The 23892-nt window shown below is 46.8% G+C and overlaps 1 protein-coding gene across 5 annotated transcripts in view; it reads left to right on the forward strand.

Annotated features, from left to right (window-relative positions):
* Positions 1 to 23291, forward strand: part of SGPL1 (sphingosine-1-phosphate lyase 1) — a 75679-nt gene extending 52388 nt beyond the window's left edge. For all 5 annotated transcript variants that reach the window (XM_045439514.1, XM_045439517.1, XM_045439516.1 and 2 more), the window contains exons 6-15: positions 2731 to 2807; positions 4973 to 5101; positions 11976 to 12064; positions 13482 to 13587; positions 14954 to 15052; positions 15679 to 15828; positions 17383 to 17621; positions 18947 to 19093; positions 20062 to 20182; positions 20700 to 23291. In XM_045439514.1, coding sequence (XP_045295470.1) covers positions 2731 to 2807; positions 4973 to 5101; positions 11976 to 12064; positions 13482 to 13587; positions 14954 to 15052; positions 15679 to 15828; positions 17383 to 17621; positions 18947 to 19093; positions 20062 to 20182; positions 20700 to 20840 — 1298 coding nt within the window. In that variant the 3' untranslated portion in view covers positions 20841 to 23291. The remainder of the gene's footprint in view (positions 1 to 2730; positions 2808 to 4972; positions 5102 to 11975; positions 12065 to 13481; positions 13588 to 14953; positions 15053 to 15678; positions 15829 to 17382; positions 17622 to 18946; positions 19094 to 20061; positions 20183 to 20699) is intronic.
* The last annotated feature ends 601 nt before the right edge of the window (positions 23292 to 23892 follow it).

A 23892-nucleotide genomic window follows, 5' to 3' on the forward strand; every position in this document is an offset into this window, starting at 1 on the left:
CCTGGGTGGCGCAGTCGGTTAAGCGTCCGACTTCAGCCAGGTCACGATCTCGCAGTCCGTGGGTTCGAGCCCCGCGTCGGGCTCTGGGCTGATGGCTCGGAGCCTGGAGCCTGTTTCCGATTCTGTGTCTCCCTCTCTCTCTGCCCCTCCCCCGTTCATACTCTGTCTCTCTCTGTCCCAGAAATAAATAAACGTTGAAAAAAAAATTAAAAAAAAAAAAAAAAAAAAAAACAATGGAAATGAAATACGGATTCATTATAGAAATTGTGAAATCTGCACAAAGGCACAAAAGAAAATAAAAAGTGACTCTAATTCTATCATCCAAGATAAACACAGATGAGATCCACATATAAGTCAGAGGTGTCAGTGTTTTTGTGTAACACAAACACACGTACACATACAGGTACATGCACGAGTGTATAAGGGAAGGATGAATATACCGAGTAGCTCAATGTTTAAGAGTGTAGCCCACGGAGTCAGCCTGTATTCCCACTCCCACTATTAAGTGGTTAGGCCACTTAAATATGATCTTGGGTGAGTTACCTGACCTGTGTCTCAGTCTCTGTCTTTCTACAGTAGGGATCATGATAATAGAACTTACTTGAATAATCATAGAGATCAAACAGGATGATACAGGTAAATGTATAATAACTGGCATACAGTAAGTACTCAATAAATGTTAACTTAGGAATACAAATACATGTTTGTTGCAGATTAAGATCATATTACAAATATTTTAAAAAATAAGCTTTCTGGTTTGTCATCATTTTAGATTAGAAGAGAACTTGCAAATGTCATACATACAGAGATTTCCCATACGCCCCTCACCCTGCTTCTCCTGATGTTAACACCTAAACTAACCATGTTAACACTGGTTAAAACAGTAGTTAACTAAACTGCAAATTCTGTTCCTGTTTCACCAGCTTTTCCTCTAGTGTCCAGGATACCACATTGCATTTCAACAAACACACTTAAAATTTTCTACTTGACGTGTTGAGTTTTTGACATCAGATTGTATAAAATTAGATGCAGTCCAGGATTTATAGGTGATGGAAAGCAGGGATCGGCACTCTGAGACCTTTGTATTAAAAGTTTCCATGATTATGAGGGCAGATTGCTGCCGCTATATTTCCTTCCTTTCCATTTTTAACTCATTGTCCATTGCCATATTCTGTAGCACAGGTAAAATGACAGGAAATGAAACCATGTATCCTATTTTCGAAAGGCTGGTGGCCTCTAATCTGAAGACATGAATGATACAGTCAGTCCAGTGTCCTTTAAGGAAGAGGGAAAGTCACACTGGCAGCAAGCCAGCGTTTGGCAGATGAGCTGAGAGTGAGGACGTTCACTGCTCAGTCTTCTCTCTTGTTGGAGCTGAAGATCTTGGCTTGATAGAGCCCGTGGCTACAGTTTTCAGTCCGTGCGTCTCTGTAATTGCCTTCTCACTGTGCACTTTCAGTAGGGCACAGCCGTCCTGTAGCGAAAGGACCTGGGATAGCCACGCCGGCAGATTTGTTGATAACAATGGAGACTGCCTTTGGAGAAGCACGTCAGACAGGAAGTGGAAAGTTAGACCTCACGTTCTGGTCAGGAACCTTTCTTCTGAGCTTGATCCCAGTGTTGACCGCGTTCCTGATGCTGAGTGCTACTACATGTGTTGCTAGAAGGATGTGGCTAATTGTCGGGGGAGTGGGTTCCAGGCTCGTGCGAAGGAGGGCACACTGAGACCAGGGGCCGATGGGACGTGCATCATCATGGTTTGTCTGGTCAGGGATTCAGTTCCCGGACTCCAACTCTGATGAGAGTGTACTGCCAGTTCATACTTTCTGCCAACTCTGCTCGTAACGCTCCTCACACTTCTTTGGGTAGGAAGGGAGAGAAGAAGGAACCTCTTGCAGAAAAAAGTCCGGTTAGTCATACAGAGACCAGAAAATGAGTAGAAGTAAAGGAAAGTTTTTCTCCTTTAGAAGATAGTTGGGGATGATGACAGCGTCTTCGTTGCACTATATATTTTTTTAATGTTTGTTTATGTTTAAGAGAGAGCATGCACAAGGGGAGGGGCAAAGAGAAGGGAGACACAGAACTCGAAGCAGGTTCCACACTCTGAGCTGTCAGCACAGAGCTGGATGCAGGACTCGAACCCACAAACTGATATCATGACCTGGGCCATAGTCAGATGCTCAACCGACCGAGCCACCCAGGCGCCCCTGGACTATCTGTATTATACCTGGGTGCTGTGAATATCTTTTCACACCGTTGTTGATAGTAACGGAAGATCTTTCATCTTTATTTTGCTGCAATAGCTCTTTATTGGAATGCTTTTTCTTGATTTATTATAAGAACACCTTTGAGTTTCCACTCAGACTTTGGGGTTTCTTTTCTACCAGTGGGGTTAACTTCTTATTTCTTCCTTATTAGAACCTAAGTGTAGGGGCGCCTGGGTGGCTCAGTCGGTTGAGCATCGGACTTCGGCTCAGGTCATGATCTCGTGGTCTGTGAGTTCAAGCCCCGCGTCGGGCTCTGTGCTGACCTCTTGTTCAGAGCCTGGAGCCTGCTTCAGATTCTGTGTCTCCCTCTCTCTCTGCCCCTACCCCGCTTGTGCTCTGTCTCTCTCTGTCAAAAATAAATAAATATTAAAAAAAATTTTTTTTAAATAAAAAAAAAAAAGAACCTAAGTGTCTTCCCGAAAGTTCCTGTTTACTGACTCACTGGTCTTAACTTTCTCTACAGATGTCTTCTGGCAAGAAGGGAAGGCGTCCGGAGCTGTGTACAGTGGGGAGGAAGAGCTCACCGAACTCCTCGTGAAGGTGAGTGCCAGTCAGTTTTTCTCCTTAGTTGGGTAATTAAAATAAAATATTATGTAGAGGCGCCTGGGTGGCTCAGTTGGCTAAGCATCCGACATCCGCTCGGGTTATGATCTCATGGTTCGTGGGTTTGAGCCTTGCGTTGGGGCTCTGTGCTGACAGCTCAGAGCCTGGAGCCTGCTTCGGATTCTGTGTCTGCCTCTCTCTCTGCCCCTCCCATGCTTATGCTGTTTGTCTCTCTCTCTCTCTCTCTGAAAAATAAACATAAAAAAATTACTTAAGGAAAGCGTATTGTTAAAAATAACTTCAGAGAGTCTCTCTTTACCCACACATAGGTGAATATGAATCGTACTGTTAGAGATCTCTTCAGTCTATAAAAAAGTACAATATGACCTATGTTTTTAGGCTTTATACATGCCCTGTGTAGAAGGCAGATTACTAGGGAAGGTAGTCCCCCATCATTTGAGGTTATTAATGACCAGACATATTTTGTTTGCTAAGAAGGGATAAGGACCAGAAATTTGGTCATCATTTCCTATACTACCCACATCTCAAATCAGATGATCTGAGAATGAGCAGTAGGCTCACTCATAATTGAGATAATTCTTGTTTTCTGTTGACTTTAGAGTTGCCTATAGCTTCTTCCTTTTCTAATCAAATTTATTTCTTAAACCCTACTTTGTCATGTAAAATTGGCATGGGCCTTATAGTCTCTAAGGTCTTTGTGTTTGATTATAATAACGATGAAACTGCTCATACCTTACTAAATATTACAGGTTTTGCTCTGCTATGTCTTGACATAGTGCTCTGATCTTATTCTCTGCTTAAAAACCTTTCAGTGGCGAGGTGCCTGCGTGGCTCAGTCAATTAAGTGTCTGACTCTTAGTTTTGGCTCAGGTCATGATCTCACCACCATGAGACCAAGCCCTACTTTGGGCTCCACACTGAATGTGGAGCCTACTCGGGATTTTGTCTCTCTCTCTCTCTCTCTCTCTCTCTCCCTCTCTCTCTCTCTCTCTCTCTCTCTCTCCCTCTCTCTCTCTCTCCCTCCCTCCCTCCCTCCCTCCCTTCCTCCCTCTCCCCAAAACAAACAAAACAAAAACAAAACCAGGAAAAAAAAAAAAAACAACCTTTCAGTGGCTTCCCACTACCTACAGGATAAAACCCAAGCTGCTTTTGTAGCAGAAGATGTAAACCCCGTCAGGAGCCAGCTTCCTACCTGTATTTTTAACCACTTTGTTACTTTCCCACGTAAACTAAAACTTTCACCTTTTCTCTTCGCGGCACATAGCCCACTCATACCATGTTTTCCTCCCCTTCACTCCGCCTGTTCTAAGTGATGAATTCCTATTGATCTGTCACATTCCTAGTGATTCCACTCTACAGACACCTCAGACCCCTGGGGATGTTTGTTATTCCCTCCTTAGGGCCCCTTCCATCGCTTGCATGCTTCTGGTACTGCACTGACCACAATAGCTGGTTTGTGCTGGATGCCCTCCTAAGTGCTTTGCATGCGTGTTATGTTATTTACTCATCGCTAGAACCCTAGCAGGTAGGGACCATAATTATCCCCTTGAGCATATGAGGAAACAGCCTCAGAGAGGTTATTTGACCTAAGATTACACAACTAGAGGTAACAGGCAAAGCTAAGATTGCAAAATGGGTCTGTTTGGTGTTTTATTTTATTTCTTATTTATTTTTTTTAATTAATTTTTTTTTAACGTTTATTTATTTTTGAGACAGAGAGAGACAGAGTGTGAATAGGGGAGGGGCAGAGAGAGAGGGACACAGAATCTGAAACAGGCTCCAGGCTCTGAGCTGTCAGCACAGAGCCCGACGTGGGGCTCGAACCCACGGACCGCGAGATCATGACCTGAGCCGAAGTCGGACGCTTAACCGACTGAGCCACCCTGGCACTCCTGTTTGGTGTTTTAGTATGTGATTTTAACCACATCTACGCTTCCTTTCTCACCATGCTGTAAAATAATTTATTTGCATGTCTGTTTCCTCCACTCTATGTTGATCTTCTTTATGTTGGAGAACACATCTTACCGTTTTTCCGGTTTCTAGTGTTGTGCCTGATACTTAGAAACTTTTGTGTAGTGCATGGTTCTTTGTGCCATGCGGTGTATTTATCATACTTCATATCTGCTTGCATTCCTTTGCAGGCTTACGGAAATTTTGCGTGGAGTAATCCATTGCATCCAGATATCTTCCCAGGACTGCGAAAGATCGAGGCAGAGATTGTAAGAATAGCTTGTTCCCTGTTCAATGGGGGACCGGATTCCTGTGGATGTGTAAGTATATGCAGGGGCCTCCAACTATCTTATTGTGTTAGCTTAAAATAGAAGAGTTTGTTGAAAACATTTTATTATACAGATAATATGTGATTATTGTAGGAAGATCCAGATTAATAGCAATGTAAAAATGTTAACTTTTGCAATAAAAAAAACTTTGTTTTTAAGTTTATTTATTTTGAGAGAGAAAGAGAGCAGGAGCAGGGGAGGGGCAGAGAGAGAGGGAGGGAGAGAATTCCCAAGCTGGCTTCACACTGTCAGCACAGAGCCCCACATGGGGCTCGATCTCACAACCTGTGAGATCATGACCTGAGCCGAAACCAAGAGTCAGGAGCTTAACTCACCGAGACACCCAGGTACCCCAACTTTTACAGTTTTTAGAGCATCGACATTTTATTGTACATTTTTTAAAAAAATTTTTTCATGTTTATTTATTTTTGAGAGAGAGAGAGAGAGACAGAGTGTGAGCAGGGAAGGGGCAGAGAGAGAGGGAGACATAGAATCCAAAGCAGGCTCCAGGCTCTGAGCTGTCAGCACAGAGCCCGACGTGGGGATTGAACTCACAAACTGTGAGATCATGACCTGAGCCAAAGTCAGACAGTTAACCGACTGAGCTACCCAGGCACCCCTTATGGTACATTTTTAAAGATTTTTTTTCTTTTCAGGTTTTTATTTTGAAAAATTTTAAACTTTATATGAGTTCCTATAACAGTTTAGAGAACACAGTGGATTCGCTAAATTTAAATGTTTTGCACATCTGCTCTGTCTATTCTTTTCTTTTTCTCCCTCCCTCTTTCCTCCATCCACTGACACACCCACTGCCTACCCATTGGTCTATATAATTTTGTCAAGCCATCATAGTGTTTTTGATATACTTCTCATTTTACTCGAGCTGGAAGTTTATTATTTTGCTATAAATCAAATCTCTTTTAGTTGGCTTAGGAATAAAGAAAGGGGAAGTTATCATTATATTTAAAGACACACGTAAGGATTTTTTGTTTCAGCTGTTCTTTCTAGTAGATGTTTGTTAATTTTCCTAAACTGTGATTGATAAACTTCTGTTTAGATTTGTTCCTACCGACTGATACTTGCTTTCTCTAGAAGAAACTCAGGTCTCTCAATCTCTGCTTATGCAGGGTAGTTAGATTTAACTCAGCATGCTGTAGTGGTAACCTAGAGGCACTAAGCCTATCAGATACTTTTAGAATCATTATAATATCTGCAAATTTAACTGTTTTTTTTTATTAAAAAAAAATTTTTTTTTAACGTTCATTTATTTTTGAGACAGAGACAGAGCATGAATGGGGGAGGGGCAGAGAGAGAGGGAGACACAGAATCTGAAACGGGCTCCAGGCTCCGAGCTGTCAGCACAGAGCCCGACGTGGGGCTTGAACTCACGGATCGTGAGATCGTGACCTGAGCCGAAGTCGGTCACTTAACCGACTGAGCCACCCAGGCGCCCCTCTGCAAATTTAACTATTGAAGGGCCTGTCCAAAGGCAAGAACATTTTATAGTTTTTTGTTTTTTCCAATAGGCAGTAGTTGTTTTACTTTATGTTGGCACCATGAAAAATCAACACATTTGTATATTCTGTATCTAACAGAATGGTATTCCTGGCATTCATTCCCCCCCAGAATTCCAAAGCTGTTAAAAACTGAGCCAACCATAATCCAGCAATGGGTTCCTTTATGGCATTTATATGAACAGATGGCATGGTGGGAGAGGCCAGTATACTCAGAGTATGTGGGTATTCTCCTGTGCCACAGACTCTGTGGACTTCTAAGAGGCCATCAGTGAAGACAACCAGAACATAGTTTGGCCTCGTCTGGTCAAGTCAAGGATACACGTATCTCATGACCCTGAAATGTCACTACTCAGGGCGTACCCTAGGAAAACTGGTAATGTGTGTGTCGGGATGGATGTATACTCATAGCAGCACTCCATGGTAGCTGCAAACTGGCAGTAACCAGTGGCTGTCAATAGTGCGGTGGAACATTGTAGAGTAATTTGCTTCAGTCCATTGGAGATGCTGCTCCGATTAATGCTCAAATTGGCCCATTTTGACCAGTGGGAGCCTCTTAGTTTTGGCTCTTGGGTCCTTTTGTGTGACTCATGTAGTCTTTGAAAGCTTCCTTTCTTTTTCCCTTTTTTTGAGAAAATAATTTTATTTGATGAAATATTCCAGGTTGACCTTGCATGCTTCCAGACCCTGATTCAGCCACTTGTCCAAAGAGCCCGGTCTCATTTAGAACTCTGTAAAATACTTACGTGGTTCGTGAGTCAAACTTATGGAACAAGACAGATAAAAACTCAGCCAGAATAAAATCCAGAGAGACAAATAGAAGGCACAGAAGAGGTTGAGAGCCATGAGGCTAGAGTGAGAAGGGCTGACACACATCCGACAGGTGGTTAATTAGCCAGGAGACATGGGGAACTTGGACAGGAGTAGCCGTTAGAGCAGCGATGTTCTCCGTAGCAGCAGTGGCTGGGGTGGCTGTGGGTAGAGGGAAGATGGGCTGTGAGGTGATAATCGTTGGAGCCAGGAGATAATTACAGAGCTTTCATTGATTCAAGTAATTGATCAATGAATTAATTTTTAAAGTAAGCTCTGTGCCCAGTGTGGGTCTTGAACTCCCAACCCTGAGGTCAAGCGTCACATGCTGTACGCACTGAGCCAGCTAGGCACCCCTGCGTGGCAGTTCTTTATCGTTCCTTTGCTTGGCGTATATTTTGTTTCTTTAAATATATTGCACGTGTTTATTTTCTATTCTGTGTCTAATTCCACCACTTCTGAGCCTCAACCTGTCTGTGCTGGTTTCACTCATGTAGTCTTGTGTTGTCTTATTTGTGACTTTGTTGTTGTTTCAACTGTGAGCCACTCGTCTTCCCGGGAACCTATCTTTGAGGCCTAGATGGAAATGAAGGTCTGGCAGAGAAGATGTGCAGCAGCTCCTGCCAGATGCCGGGGAGTCGCTGGGAAGCGATCTGCGTCCGATGCTCAGCTTGCAGTTTCGTGCTACGGCGGTGGCCTGAGTTCACAGCACAGACTCATGTGAAAGCGGTCTCGTTATCCGTTCCTGAGAGTTCTTTGTTTTCCTTCACCTGCCCGTCAGAGCCGAGAAAGCAGTTTTCTTGCTGCCCTCTTCTGCACCACTGGGGTATTTCTTGTTCCCCTGAGAATGTGGGTGCGGGTCCCAGGTCTTGAGCCGTGTGCTGTCAGAGTCCTTACCGGGGGCAGGCCCTGAGTTGATCTCCTGTCAGTTGTCACAACGGGAGTTTGGTGTCCGGGGGCGGCAGCAGCCCTCACGGCCGAGGCCGGCTCTGGCCCTCCCGTATCTGTAGGATTCTCGATGTCGCTTTGTCCGGGTTCAGTTTACTCCTTCGTGTTAGCTCAGTGGCGGGTGTAAAAAACTGTTATGTTTCCTCAGGCTTTTGGTCGTCTCTCGCGGGAGGCCCGGCTATACGGTCAGTGTTGCCGGAGATGGGGTTCCGGGGTGGTTGTTTTCCCACGTGACCGTGCACACTTCGCAGCCTCTTTCCCTCTGGATTTTCTCTTCCCCGCTTTGCCCTAGGCTGCTCAGCTCTTCCTTGGAGAATAGGATTTCCCAGATTTGCGACCGTCCCTGTGTTTCTTGTTGGAACCCCGTTTGGTTCCCCGTGTCTAGCCAGGAGGACGCAGCTCTCCACGTGCGGAGCGGCGTCCGTCTTTCAGTCTGTCTTTTGCTAATCTGGTTCGCTACACTTGCCTCAACCTTTCCTCCAAGTCATTGTTTTTGTTCTCAGCAGGGCTTATTCTGTTTCCTGTGCCTTAATTCTGTGTTGGGATCGTTTGGTACTTTGTGCTTTGGGGTCTGTGGTCTCATGATCTTGTTTTTGGTGTCCAGTCATTCAGCGCTTGTTCTCTTGAATCCACGTTCTTTTTTTTTTTTTTTGAATCCACGTTCTTATCATATTGTCCTATAGTGACCAGCAGGTGTGTGGATTTCCCTTCTCCTTAGGCTGTTACCATTTTTTGAGTTTGGCTTTTGTTTTGCGTGCTGCTTTTTTTTTTTTTTTTTCTTTTTGAATATTTGCATGGTTACCGTGCCATTTTCTTTCATCATGGCTCATGCTCCTCAGAACATTCGAGTTTGTTCTGCTGCATGGTGGCCGATCTCTCATGTGAGAGCATTTGGTTGAGGGCTGCTTTGTTGCACCTGTGTTAGGTTCGGTGGGTCTCTTCTGAGATTTTGTTAAGAGTTATCTCTTAGAGTTCACTCTGCCTAGTTGGAAGAGAATAACACCCTTGGGCTTTGATTGTTTCTTTAACCCGTTCTATATCCCTGAAGCCCTGACTTCAGGGGCCGATGCCCACATTCTCTTCTCATTTTGCTGGTTTCTCCTTAGCCGCCAGGGCTACCACTCACTGATCTGAAGATAAGGACACCCCCTCCATTGTTTCTCTGAAGATTTGGGGGCTTTAATGAGAATTCTCAGGCTTTTGCTAGCCCACAGGACAATTTTCAGGGTCTGGAGGGGGGATTAGGAACTGTATTCTGCTGTCTGCTATACTTTAGAAACTTCTCCTTTTTCCTTGCTACTATTTGAAGTATATTGCTTCCGAGTATCTGTTTCTTTGTTTGGTGATTGTTACTGCAGGTTTCTGTTTCTTCTTTTCTTCCTTCTTCTAGGTCCTGGGGGAGAGAAGGTAGTTGTGGAGCGGTTTCAGCCTTCCATCTTAATCCAGAAGTCCAGCCCTGGTTTTGGTTTTTGTTTTGTGTTTTGTTTTTGCATTGCTACAGTTAAACCATGCCTCTTCCGTTTTGATCTTTTTTAGTGGCTGTGTCAGGGATCAGGAGAAGGATGGAGTCTGAGATCTCCAGTCTTTTCTATTCCATAAAATTTTATAAGAGAACTAATTACCTCTGGGATTATTTCAGTTTCTCTGTTTCTCTCACCCTTCTCTATTTCTGTCTCTCTCTTATATCTTTCTGTCTCTCTCTCACATCTCTCTGTCTCTCTCTCTCTCACATGTCTCTGTCTCTGCTGCTTTTGGTGAAAACAGTTTGGGGTTCAGAGATGGGAAAGAAGACGACAGAGCCTCATGGCTGGGCTATCTGTAGCATGCTCCCAACTAAGATCTTAGCTCTTTTTGTTCTTTGTTCTTCAACTTAAGCTGTTTTTCCTTTTATTAACTTCATTTGCCTCAGAACGGATGAGAGGTTATCTCGTATGCTAAAAGAAATTCTGTTGCCACGGAGAACAGTCTTGGCTTGTGCAAATGCCTTTGGCTACAAACAGCATCTGAAAGAAAATTCTCCAAGTGGGCCATGTTCTACTCTTGTTCTCTGATGTACTTACATATTAACAGCGAGAGTTTTTATAATGTTGGAAGAAGTTGACTGACATTACAAGTAGTTATTGAGGCTTTTCTCACTTCACGATTAAATTTCCATTTTTTTCTTTGGGCACACAGGGCAAATCTCTCCACACAGTGGGAGATTAGCAGCATAGTTAAATGCAGAATTGGAGTGCCTGACTGGCTCAGTTGGAAGAGCATGCTACTCTTGATCTCAGGGTTGTGAGTTCAAGCCCCATGTTGGGCATGGAGCCTACCGAATAAAAATTAAACAAAAATAAATAAACATAGAAATTGGGGGATCAGCAATAAAAATCAGAAGTAGAATGTAGATATTCCTGCCTTTACAGTCAAAGTGCACTGTTGTTTGCCCAACAAATAATGATGTTGATTTGATTCGTTATTGGACTAAAAATAGGGCGTGTCCGCTGGGTGACTAGGGGTTTGGAAATACTTTTGCTCAGGTCATCACGGGACCTTTGTAAGAGACTGACGCACTGGAGACTTGGACGTTGCTGGTCCTTTCCTGACTTTCTTCACAGCTGGTTTGGCTCCTCATGTGACATTCTAAGGTTTTATGCTAGACCACAGGACGTGCTGCTGGTTTGCAGAGCTGACCTCCTCTGTAAGCATTTTCATTGTCTCCAGCACAGAAGTGCCGGGATTTGAAAACCGGTCTCCCTTGCCCAAGTTCAGTGCATTACCTTGTGGGTGATGGTCACATGTTTCACGAAGACTTCCTGAATCAAAATGTGACTGACTTCTCTCAGCTAATCTTCCATGTAACTGCTGACCACTGGGATTTTGTAGCCAGTGGTATTTTTGTCCTATATGTGGTTACTTTAGGAAATTCCAGAAATCGCCGTCTCTCATTCCATCTCCTGTTAAGCTGTACTAAATGAACAAATGTAGAAAGTTTTACTTCTCAGCAACAGATACTAATGGATGGCATTGGGTGAATTATTTTAGTCTTCGGGGCTTCTCAGCTGTACAATGAGGAAGTTATCTAAGCTTGTATGAATCTTCGGAGATGAGAAGTCTAAGAAAATAACCACCTAGCTCAGTGCTGTGGCTTTTTGTTTGATTGTTTGTTTGTTTGTTTTGAAATGATTCATTCTTAGATGCTATCTAAGAAGATAGCCTGATGGCTATGACATGCCTGTGTTGGTCATGGTTTATGAGAGTCACGTCAGGCTTTGAAAAGTGTCAGTTGAGGTTGTATTAGGTGTCAGCTGTTAGGCTAAGTGCTCAGAATATTGTCATGAGCAGATCGGTCCCCACCTTCATGAGTTTGTAGTCCAGTGAGGGAGATCGGGCTCATGACAGGCCCTCTGAGTGTTGGGAACCAAGATTGGGCTTAGCTGATAAAGCCAGATTTCCTTCTGGAAGACATAGCAGTGTCTGCTCTGCAGAATGCATTCGAGACCTTATCTGCTTCTGCATCAGACTGCCATCAAGATCAGGGTGGCATCGATGTGCTTGCTGATCGTTGTCCCTCACTCCACTCCATGGATGTCATCTCTTCTTTATTACAGGTGACCTCTGGGGGGACAGAAAGCATACTGATGGCCTGCAAAGCTTATCGGGACCTGGCCTTTGCGAACGGCATCAGAACTCCAGAAATGTATGTATGTGTGGCCTTTAGATGTTTGGAGTACCGCTGTTGCAAACAGCCTGACCATCTGTTTTCTGCTTCTTCTCTTCCCTCTTCCTCTGGCAGTTCCAGTCCTCATTCTTCCTTTCCTTTGCGCTTGACCCTCATCCCTTCACATTCTGCAACGTCCTGGGTGGATCAGCCAGTTAATTTTAAAGGCCATTCCCTTTCCCAGCTCGCAAGTTTGTACACAGCATATCCCGATAGCAAGAATGAGATCCTTTTTCTAAAAGTGACAGAGTGACGGGACTACATCTTTGAATTCTGTGATTTTATTATAAGTAATCTGGAGCCTAAGGAAAACTCTAATTACCTAGTTCAGTGAAAGTTACTTAAATACAATAGGCTGCCTCGGGGTGCTTCCTGAGAAGATTTCAGCCTGAGGGCTGTTTTTTGGGAGGAAAACTTTAAAAAATTTTTTTGAGATTCATCCATAATGGCACCCCATGGGCATAATTTTGATATTTGGCTGCATTTTTTTCTCTAGACCCTCTCCTTATCCAGTGTGTTTATACTGCATCCTCTGGGTTACTGTTTTCCTGCAAATGTCACTAAGGGTTTTGTTGCAGGTGATCTCATGCCTGAGAGAATAAATCACGGTGCCATCTTTCTCACACATAAATCTTAGTGCCTGGTACTTAACTCAGTAATCGAGACTTTCCTTCCTTAAGGGGAACCGATTGATTTTGAGAGTGTAGTAATTGAGAGAAGTCTGAAAGCAAATACATAACCATGGCTCAGTCTCCTTTTCAGTGCTATTTGTCTTTTTTTTTTTTTTTTTTTTCTTTTTAAGTAAGCTCTGTGCCCAGCGTGGGGCTTGAACTCATGACCGTGAGATCAAGAGTCACATACTCTACCAACGGAGCCAGCCAGCCAGGCGCCCCCCATTTCAGTGCTATTTGAAATGCTGCTTCCAAGTTTACAGGAACAATGGGAATTTTCGTTTCTCACAGGCTGTGGGCTTTCAGAGATGGAAGGAACCACTGACTTGGTAGAACACCCCAGCCAAGCGGTCTTGGGTTCCTGCTTGGCTGTGTATTGTGTCAGGCAGCATGTTCCCACCAGGGTCTCCCGGCTTTGGATGGCCAACACAAAAAGGCTCTGCCTGATGCTGGTCTGATCCAAATTCCCAATCCCTCGTCTTTTACCTGTCAGCCCTCATTTATGCTTCGGATTTGCTAAATCATAGGGAGAAATTTTCTATAGAAAATCATTTGACCTCTTTTTATTTGTGGTTATAAAGAAAAACAACATCAACACTTGTAAAAATGTGAGGAAAAATAATTAGAAGTTTGCTCTTGGGGATTTAGATGAGCTGCTAATGAGGCTCTCTCTTGAACCCTGCTTTTATCTGAATTTCATTATTTTCCTCTTCTCTATCATTTAGTGTGGCCCCCCAGAGTGCCCATGCTGCATTTGACAAAGCAGCCAATTATTTTGGGATGAAGATTATACGAGTTCCACTGAACAAAATGATGGAGGTGGATGTTCGGGTGAGTTCCCCTGAAGGGCCATTTCCTGCTGGGGACTGTGAGGTGCAGGAATGTACCCGACCGGCTGACCTTTTCCAACGTCGTGCACACATGGGCTCCAGAGGCCTTGGACTGTAGCGGCCAGAGCCGACGAGCTGCTGCTGGTAGTGGTGATTGAGTGTTTTCATAAATTCAGAGGTCTGATAGCAAGATGATCTATCTAGTCCCTGACTTGAGACTTCGCAGACCTTGATTTTGCTTCAGCAACATCACTTTCCCCTTTGTCTTTGTACCATGAGCACGGACTCACCTGCCCCCAGACTCTTCTTGTGGTTTTTATTGGCCTGAATCGGTATCCTTGCCAACAGAATAGTAACAATATTTATTCAGAACCAAACTACCCAAGTTATTAGCACTGGCGTTATTTCTGCCTGCCATCTTTACTGATTTATTAACTGACAAATTAATGAGTTGACAAATAAAAAATATATTTAAGGTGCCAGCTTGATGTTTTGAGATGTGTATACACTGCAAAATAATCCCCACAGTCATACTATTGAACATACCCATCTCCTCAAATAGTTACTGTTTTCTTTCTTTTTTTTTTCCCTCCTTGGTTGGCATACTTAAGACTCCCTCTTCGACCTCCAGCTGATTTCAAGCATACAGTGCAGTATTGTTGTTTCGTGGTCACATGGCCATCCACTAGCCGTCCAGAACTTGCTGTTAGACATCACTGAAACTCGGTGCCCCTCATCCCCCAGCCCCCAGCAAGCAGCATTCCACTCTCTGCTTCTGAGATTGACTGCTGTACCTGCCATGTATGTGAGATCATGCAGTATTTATCTTTCTGTTCCTGGCCTGCTTAGCAGTATGCCTTCCAGATTCATCCCTGTTGTCATAAATGGCAGGCTTTCTTTTTTTAAGACTGAATTGTAGTCCTTTATTTTTATGCCTTGCCTTTGTGGAGAACTTTCTAGTTTCTAGAGTGCTATACAAATTGCATCTGAGCTTTATGACAGCCCAGGGAAGTTGTAGAAGCTGTTAGTATTTTTGCAGTGCACAGGTGAGGAAACAGACCGGGGTGGTTAAGTAGTTTACCTCCGGTTTCAGCGCTAGTAAGTGGGGCCGGGACATGCTCCACGGCATCTTTGCCCGATGCTGTTTCCTCCCACAGTGACTTGCTGTATTGTGGCCTCAGACTGTTTTTCCCAGATGGACCCCTCTGGCCTGGTTTTCTGTGCTGCCCCCATGGCAGGGGCGGTCTTGTCTCGGGTTGGAGAGGTGGAGGCAGCGGCGCTGGAGGAGCGCAGACCCTGAGCCAATAGCAACAGAGGAGAGTAATGTTGACGTGGCTTCTCATTTTCCTTTCGACTTTAACCCCTAGGCGATGAGGAGAGCCATCTCCAGGAACACTGCCATGCTCGTCTGCTCTGCCCCCCAGTTTCCTCACGGTATCCTAGATCCTGTCCCTGAAGTGGCCAAGGTACGCGGGAGAAATGGGCCGCTTGCTGGGCAGTCAGGTTGAGATTTTATAATAGAATCTAATGGTGCGGGACTTGGCAAGGAGAAGCAAGTGCGAGTTCAGATTTGTGCACAAATCCCAGGAGCCCCAGAGGAAGCCTTCCAGCTCCCTTCGGAGCCTCTGCTGTGGGGGAGGGATGACACAAGGTAGAGCCTTTGTTGAAGCTGGATACTCTGGATGCTCTGAAAGAGCGCCGCTGTTTCCATTCAGCCGGGAGATGGGCTGCTTGTTAAGGGTGTGCCTCGCAGGGGGCGGTGTCCCACAGGCTCCCCACCCCGCCGTTACTAAAGCAGCACCTTTCCCCCCCTAAATCAGAGCACCGCTTGTGTCCTGTTCGGCTTTGCATTGCGTTTGGGCCCTGCAGTATTTAGATATAAAATGCCACATTTCAGATGAATTATTTTGAAGGCTAAATACATTTGGAAGATGAGCTTTATTAGGAACGTCAAAACTAGCCAGTTTTTTAAAACATGAAAGCCATCGTGCATAACGGCCTTGGGATTACAGCACACTCTCCACCTGTGTCTTACAAAGTTTCTGTTATATGGCTATAAATGAAATTCTCTTGCGGTCTCTTTTGGAACTAGCTGGCTGTCAGATACAAAATACCTCTTCATGTAGACGCTTGTCTGGGGGGCTTCCTCATCGTCTTTATGGAGAAAGCAGGATACCCGCTGGAGCAGCCGTTTGATTTCCGGGTGAAAGGCGTGACCAGCATTTCAGCTGATACCCACAAGGTGAGGCGGGGAAGGACCGAATGTTAAAGTAGCCATTTGATTATTTCGACTACTATCAACAAAATAAATTGGTTAGAGCGTTAGCGTCTGCCAGAAATGTAAAATTAAATCCGGCTCTTTGCTCTCACCAGGGTAGCTGGTTCAGGTGACAAGTAATAGTGAAAAGAGACCCATTATCTTGGCGGCATGTGGCTAAGAGAATTTCTGTGCCCGCTGACGGCATGTGGCTGGGACATGCTAGTACCTAGGCATGTGGCCTACAGAACAAAGTTCCCTGAAGCTTTCGGATCCTTTGGGGTGAGGTCGATGGTAGAACTCCTAAGAGGGTGTATGTTAGTGCTGTAGCGCCGCACTGCTGGGGCTCCTGCCCTGAGCGACCGGTGCGGGCTAACGGGAGAGTCCTGTGGAAAAAGGGAAGAGCTTAGGTGCTTGGGAATGTTCGGATGCTGCCGCCCCTGGGGGACCGAGACCAAGTGTAGGTTGGTCAGGAACGCTTTTTTTTAAAAATTTTTTTTTTTTCAACGTTTATTTATTTTTGGGACAGAGAGAGACAGAGCATGAACGGGGGAGGGGCAGAGAGAGAGGGAGACACAGAATCGGAAACAGGCTCCAGGCTCTGAGCCATCAGCCCAGAGCCCGACGCGGGGCTCGAACTCACGGACCGCGAGATCGTGACCTGGCTGAAGTCGGACGCTTAACCGACTGCGCCACCCAGGCGCCCCTGGTCAGGAACGCTTTTAAACGGCATCCAGATGTGGAGACGGAATAGCGGCCTCGGGATGCGTGCTTTGTCTTGGCTGCACTGGCAGAGTTCTTTTTAATATCCAGTGTAGTGGGGACCTGGTTCTCAGACTCTAAATAATGTGTACGGATCTTCCGTCAGGATCTGATCCGATTTCACCTCGGCCCCCAGCAACCCCTGTGCCCCCTTCCTTACCATCTCTCCCGGTGTCTGTCAGGGAGTGAACTTAGCTTCACGTGAGCTGCAGGGACAGTTCGTTAGGAGGGCACATTTTCTATAAGGAAACCAAGCACACAGTTTATTTTTCAGCTGCATCAAGTAGCTTCTGGATTCTGAGCACTGTGATTTTTTTAAAAGGAAGTATAATACTAATAAAAATAACGGGAAGGGAGTCAGCTCGTGATTTGAGTTGTTCCAAGTGACACGAATTCCACCCTTCTCCCCTCAAAGAGAGTTCCCTCCAGCCTTTAACCTCCTGACTTTGAATTCTTTTTTTAAATTTTTTAAGTTTCTTTATTTTTGAGAGAGAGGGTGAGAGCAGAGAGAGAGGGAGACAGAGGCTGCGACGTGGGCTCTGCACTGACAGCGGCGAGCCCACGGCGGGGCTTGGACTCCCGAACCGTGAGGTGGTGGCCTGAGCTGCAGTCGGACACTCACCCGACTGAGCCACCTGGGCGCCTCCTGACTTTGAATGTTTCACGTGGGCGGGAAGCAGAGAGAAGCGGGCGCATGAGAGAGAGGTTTGCGGGCTGAGTTTGTGGGGCAGGCGTGCCTGGCAGAACCATGGACTCACCTGTGCTTCTCCCCCTCAGTATGGCTATGCCCCCAAAGGCTCGTCCGTGGTGTTGTACAGTGACAAGAAGTACAGGAGCCATCAGTTCTTCGTTGCTACCGATTGGCAGGGTGGTATCTACGCTTCCCCGACCATCGCGGGCTCACGGCCTGGAGGCATTAGCGCGGCCTGTTGGGCTGCCTTGATGTACTTCGGTGAGAGTGGCTATGTTGAAGCTACCAAACAGATCATCAAAACCACTCGCTTCCTCAAGTCAGAGTATGTGTGCAAGATCGGGATTCTGCCTTGTCTCTTGCTTTGTCTGCTCGTAGGTTCGAGGCGTCTGCCTGGCCAAGCACCCGTACTCCCAGCCCGTTTACCGTCCTCTGGAGACCAGGGGTTTAGGACAGCAGCTCAGGAGTGTGGTGCTGGCCCGAGAGGATAAGTTCCCTTGCTCTGCTGTGACTTGGAGGGTCAGATCCAGGCTTCGTCTTGAGCCATCGTGTCTCAAAGGACGTGTCAGCAACCGGCAGCTCTTACCAAGGGCTGATAGACAGTTCAGTGCGAACTTGAGCATGTGTCCTAACCATCCGGAGGATGTGTTTAAAATGCAGAATTCTCATTCAGTAGATCTGGAAAGGGAGTCTGAGGGTGTGCGTCTCTAGGAAGTTCCCAGTGGGAACTGAAGCTGCCAGTCTAGGAATCACACGTGGAGAATCGCTAGTGTAGGAAAAGAATTGGGGATGCGGCGGAATGAGTGGGGGCGGGGCAAGTGAGGAAATCCAGGGCTGAGCTAAGGCTGGAACTAGGCTGCGTGCTGGCTGACTTACCTGTGCACATATTACCCGCCTGTCTCTGTGGCTCACCCGGGCTGGGGAGGCTTTTGCAGAGTCCTGAAGGTGAATGAAAGTGGCCAGTTAGGCCTGTCTCATTTGAAAGAAGCCTGCATATACCCAGCTGGTAGACCTGTGTGTTGAGAGCTGCTGTACCATTTCATGCATTAGGCATGACATGTAGGACTTTAAACTGTGGAGATAGATGATTTTGCCAGGATTTTTTTTTTTTTTTTACTGTGCATCTTTTTTTTTTTTTTTTTAATTTTTTAAATGTTTACTTACTGTTGAGAGAGAGAGAGAAAAAAAATGCGAGTGGGGGAGGGGCAGAGAGAGGGAGACAGAATCCGAAGTAGGCTCCAGGCTCTGAGCTATCAGCACAGAGCCTGATGTGGGGCTCGAACCCACGAGGCCCGAGATCATCACCTGAGCTATCGGACACTTAACTGACTGAACCACCCAGGCGCCCCTTAATGTGCATCTTTTATGCCTCAGATGCCTCTCAGGCATATCAGAATTTGGGAGTTGGGCAGATAGGGTAAGAGCCGATGATTCTGACTCATTGGAGCTTGGTGGGATTTGGGCCTTTGAATACTTGTAATGTTTGGGGACCACTGCTCTCAGTCTAGCCACCTGATTTTAGAAGGTGAGAGAGCTGAGGCCCTAAAAGATTAGATTGTGTTATAGGGGAGACATTGAATGATTAGAGAGGTGATGGCCTGAGGAGTGTATGTGGCTGAACTTCCTTTCTATTCCTTTTTTTGTTTTCAGGCTGGAAAATATCAAAGGCATCTTTGTTTTTGGGAATCCTCAGTTGTCAGTCATAGCTCTGGGCTCCCGAGATTTTGACATCTACCGACTGTTTAACCTGATGACTGCCAAGGGATGGAACCTGAACCACCTGCAGTTCCCACCCAGGTAAGCTGGAGGAGCCTCTTCCCTTCCTGCGCGCCGTGGCTCCCAAAGAACTCGGGTGGCAAGGTGACCCGAAGCGTAGAGATCGGCTATGAGGCCGGGCACCGCAGTGGCAACTGTAGTAGCTGTAGGATTGCGTCTTGCCATCTGGAATTACTCTGTATCCAGAACAAGACGATTAGCTTTAAAACTAGCAAAATTAGGTGGCAGCCTCTTGAGACCAGTGGCCGGTCATGAGACGCCTCCCCACCGCCCCTGCCGTCTTTCTAGGCTGTGCTCTCTCTACCCGTCTTGTGCACTGCCATCACATGGTGCCTACAAACTGACTGCTTCCCTCAAAACCTCCCTTAGGGCCTCTAATTGTTCAGGCCCGCTGCTCTCTCCTTTAATATGCCTTTGTAATCTAACCTTCCATGATGCTTATAAATAAATAAACACTCCACCCCAACGGCAGAGGTCTCTCCTGTGTCTTCTACGTACCCCGATCCCTTTGACTTCGTGGTGCCATTGCCAGTCCTGTGTGGACTCAGTTTATTCCTTTTCACTATCCCTCTGTTCCTCAGTCTCCCTCCAGGGGGAGTTAGAGTTGCTTCTTTGCCTTGAAGTCCTTCAAGACCCCAGCCCTGTGGCCCTGTCCCCATGAAGGTGTATCATCTAAGATGAAAGCATCCCCTTGGTGGTCACGTGGCTCAAGGCCTAGCAGTTGACCGTTTTGGAGGGGAGGGGTGGGACAGAGCTGGCAGCTGTATTCATTCTGTCAGGATGTTCTCGATCATGCTGAGGCATGAAGCCCTCGTGTCAGCCCAAGCTCGACAGCCCGTGTATTTGATCTCCCTGATTCCCAGGACTGGGAACACTCGTCACAAATCACATGAAGAAGCAAGCGATAAATTCCTGTGTGGGGGGCTGCTTCATTTTAGAACTTTTCTCCCCCGAGGTTCATCTCTGTCTGTGTCTGTCTTCTCCCGTAGTATTCATTTCTGCATCACGCTGGTACACACTCGGAAGCGAGTAGCCATACAGTTCCTAAAGGACATCCGGGAGTCTGTCACTCAGATCATGAAGAATCCTAAAGCAAAGACCACAGGAATGGTAGGGACACTTGGGATTTTTTCCTTCCTGTGGAAGTTTAGGTATCCGGGGGGGGGGGGGGGGGGGGGCGGGTTGGAAGAACCAAATGACCTCGAGTCTGTTCCTGCCTCTGTTATGTCTCCACAAACCTTATTACTCCAAGCTGATAATCTCTGCCTCACCCGTGTCCAAGGTGTTTGGTCTCAAATGAAGTATGCTATGTAGAAAGCACCTTATAAATTTAAAAGTGCCATACAAAGGCGGGTGGTGGTCCTGTCCCTTTGAAAAGAAAGTTTTGACACAGGAAAGGCAATAGCCTGCCTTTTCTGGAATTTTCTACAGCAAATCCCATAGGCTGGTTCCTTTGGGCAGAAAGGCAGACTGGCAAGTACCTGTGAAAAACTGTCTGGGTGGGCATGGAGTGGGGAGAAGAGGGACATGGAAGTCAGGGATGGGAGGAGGGGGAGATCAGAGCCACAGCTTCATCTCCATCCCTGTCCCCCTCATTGCCAGTAATGATCTCTGACTGGATTTGTAGGGTGCGATCTACGGCATGGCCCAGACGACCGTTGACAGGAACCTGGTGGCAGAATTGACCTCAGTCTTCTTGGACAGCCTTTTCAGCACTGACGCTGTAACTCCGAGCAGCCAGATGAACGGTTCTTCGAAACCCCGCTGAGTCTGGACCCTTCGTTGCCCCGAGGGGCTCCTGGCCTTCAGAAGGTTCTGGGGGTGTGGAACAGGCCGCGCACAGTTCGAACATCTGGTCTTGCTCCGTAGATCACGACGAGACGGCTTGATCCTCAGGATTCTTGTTCCTCCTATCATCCTTTTGTGGTTTTGAATGTGGAGATCCCAAAGGAGTCCATTACCTAATTATTTTGCCCTTGCTCTCAAATGTTACCCTAGGAATCGTTTTAGCCATTTCCTTCTCTAACCTTCTAGCTTTCCACTTCACTTCATCATTGTGTGACAGCTCCGACCTGTCCTGATTCCTTAGGGAGGCTGGGGTATGGTTTATGCGATACGAGAGGGTTTTCTTTGTTCTCTCAGGCAGATGGGCGAGGCAGCTCGGAAGCATCCGTGTGACACGCGTCTCCCCGGGTGGTGTTAGGTGTACTCTAAGCACGCGGCCTTCTCGGCCCTCCTCTTTGAGTAGGTGAGTCGTCCCTCTTAGAGTCACTTTTAGCACACCTCACTTTATTTTTCCAGGACACAGCTGGACAGGCCGCTGTTCCTGGTTTGCAGGATTGGAGTGGCCAAGCAGATCTGCTCAGTCTATCAAGGCAGGCTCTGAACGACCCTCGTTCGTGCTCCAGTCCCTGGTCTGATACTTGGTTGCTGCCGTCTTTGGAGATACGTGTTTGAAGTCATGCTCTCATTGGTTTGCTATTGTTCCCCTGGATTAAGAAGAGAACGTGGTTTCTAGAGAACCCAGGACTTTCTGGCCCTCGTGCTGCCTGTCTGAATTGGCAGTGTTCGGAGCACACCTGTACCCTCTCCCAGGCTGGTGATGATCGGAAACCAGGGCCCTTTCCCTGCGTCTCTGAGTGTCAGAGCAGGATGAGTGCCCAGAGTCACATCTCTGTCGCCAGAGTTGGTGGTCCTCCCCTCCCCACCCCCCACCGTTGTAAGCCATCATGTAGGAGTATGTTCACTTGAAGGAACAGCTCAGAGCACCTTCACGAGTTGCCTTGACTTACCCTAGGTGGGTGCCAGTAGGGTGTGAGAGAGAGCCCCCACGGCAAGGAAGATTTTCTCCCCATTAGTGTGTTTGTCCTGCCTCTTTCCCTATATTCATCTCGCAAAGGTACTATGGCAGTTTAGCCTCAGGTACTGGACACTTCTCAGCCCTGGCTAGAATGAGACAAACTTGTTAGGATAGGAAAGCATGACGGCAACCGTCAGTTGCGGCCTAGGGCCTGGGATTCCTTCCTAAGACTAGTTGCTCAGGGTGGTGCAGGGACAGGACCAAACCCTGCACCCACTTCCTACCCCCTTCTCCCTTGCATGGGGCCCTGATCTAGGTGGAGCCACTGTCTTCCTCTGAAGACGACATATTGTGTGCCTTTTTCCTCACAGTGAGCAGTGGTGGGCTATTCCTGACCCAGGCCCTGGGGGAGGTGCGGCAGTCTTTGAGATTTTTGTTTGGGTAGGGGAGTACTTTAGGATGAGTCAGGAGAAAATCTTCTCTGTTCCATTACCCTTCTCAGGGACTCCTGAACCATTCAGCCTCTTGAGGCTGGTATCCTCTGGCCTCCCTCACTGGGAATGCTGGCCAGGAGAGCCAAGACGACCAGACTTCCCCCACCCCCAGGCCTTTAGCACTGTACTTCCTCCACAATAACTGTGATTAGCTGGCTGTGTCACTGCAGGGCTGGTGTGGTATGTGTTCCTCCTGTCCATTGTGGGTTCCAGGAGAGGTTGGGGCGTGTGTGTGTGTGTGTGTGTGTGTGTGTGTGTGTGTGTTAGAGGGAGAGGCTAGGATCCTTTGGACCCGGGGGTCGCGTTCCCTCCAGTTACCGAACTGGTGGGCACCCCCCCAAGAGAGGAGCTCTGTGTGAACTGTCTCTTGGGTCTCCGGTGCATTCGTGGCGCTGGACAAACCACCCAGCAGGCACCACTGTGGTCTGTTAGCTGCTAAACTGGAGAAGCACATGCCCTACAGAGCAAGCTGTTGCTTCCAGTGTCTGCAGGCCCCCCTCTTCCATGACGGCACTGCTGCCCCGGGGGCAGTGGCATTTTTTAAAGGGACCTACTGTAGCCACTTTATGATCATGAGCCTTAGTTTGACTCAACACTTGTGGGCTTTCCATTCTCTGTGTATCTGTGCACATAGTAACTAACACCTAGTCTGGCAGAGGTGGGCAGAAGTCTTCACGATGTCATGTTGCTAGCAGATGTCACATTGGCCTCTGCAGAAACTGTACTGTCTTGTTTCTACATTAAGTACTCGCGTGAATATACTGCCGTGTCACTTTTAATATTACCAGTTTTATACTTGGAAAATGGTACTTGCCTCTTCTAAATCTTTTCTGTATTTAACCTCCTTCTTCCCATCTCAGTGCTCCCTTCCTAACTGCAGCAATAATATCTTAAAAAGCAATTAATTAAATGTCCCAAATCTTAACTAATGTGGATGGTTGTATTCAATGATTTGGATGCAGGTGGTTGACCCAGGGGGAGGGGGTCGGGCTGGGGCAGTTCTAGAACTGGCTGCTGGTGGGACATCGCCCCCTTGTGGTGAAACGGTTGTGTGTGGCCGCTGATACTCAGGGCCGTAGCCCTGGGCGAGAGCACCTTTGCGGGTAGCTTCTCCAAGAGTGGTGGTCATACCGGTTTTAAGGAGTTCTAGAACTTAGGTCTTTAGCTCCCCAGGACCTGGGCCCTGCCTTGTGTTTTCTATCATCTTCATCATTACTTCTGCTGATACCTTAATGACGGATTGAGCCCTCTGAGGTGGGCCCCAGCCAGCTGGGCACTGGCTTCGAGGCCCGCATTTGATTTGGGAGTTGGTGGAACCCCTCAGAATAGCTCTGCACATGTAACCACTGGACACCTTGTTCCGTTACAAATAACAAGTGAGCAGTCTTTCCAAAGGGTTATTCGGGTCTTGGAGGCTGTCCTTCAGGTAACCCAGTTTCTCGATTCCATTTGGACTTTGTCAGAATCAAGCCAAGGAATGCGGTCTTTGCTACAGTTTTCTGCTAAATGACTTGGTTTCCTGAGCA

Source organism: Leopardus geoffroyi, chromosome D2 (genome assembly GCF_018350155.1).
Source record: "Leopardus geoffroyi isolate Oge1 chromosome D2, O.geoffroyi_Oge1_pat1.0, whole genome shotgun sequence".
In the NCBI taxonomy this organism is placed as follows: Eukaryota; Metazoa; Chordata; class Mammalia; order Carnivora; family Felidae; genus Leopardus; species Leopardus geoffroyi.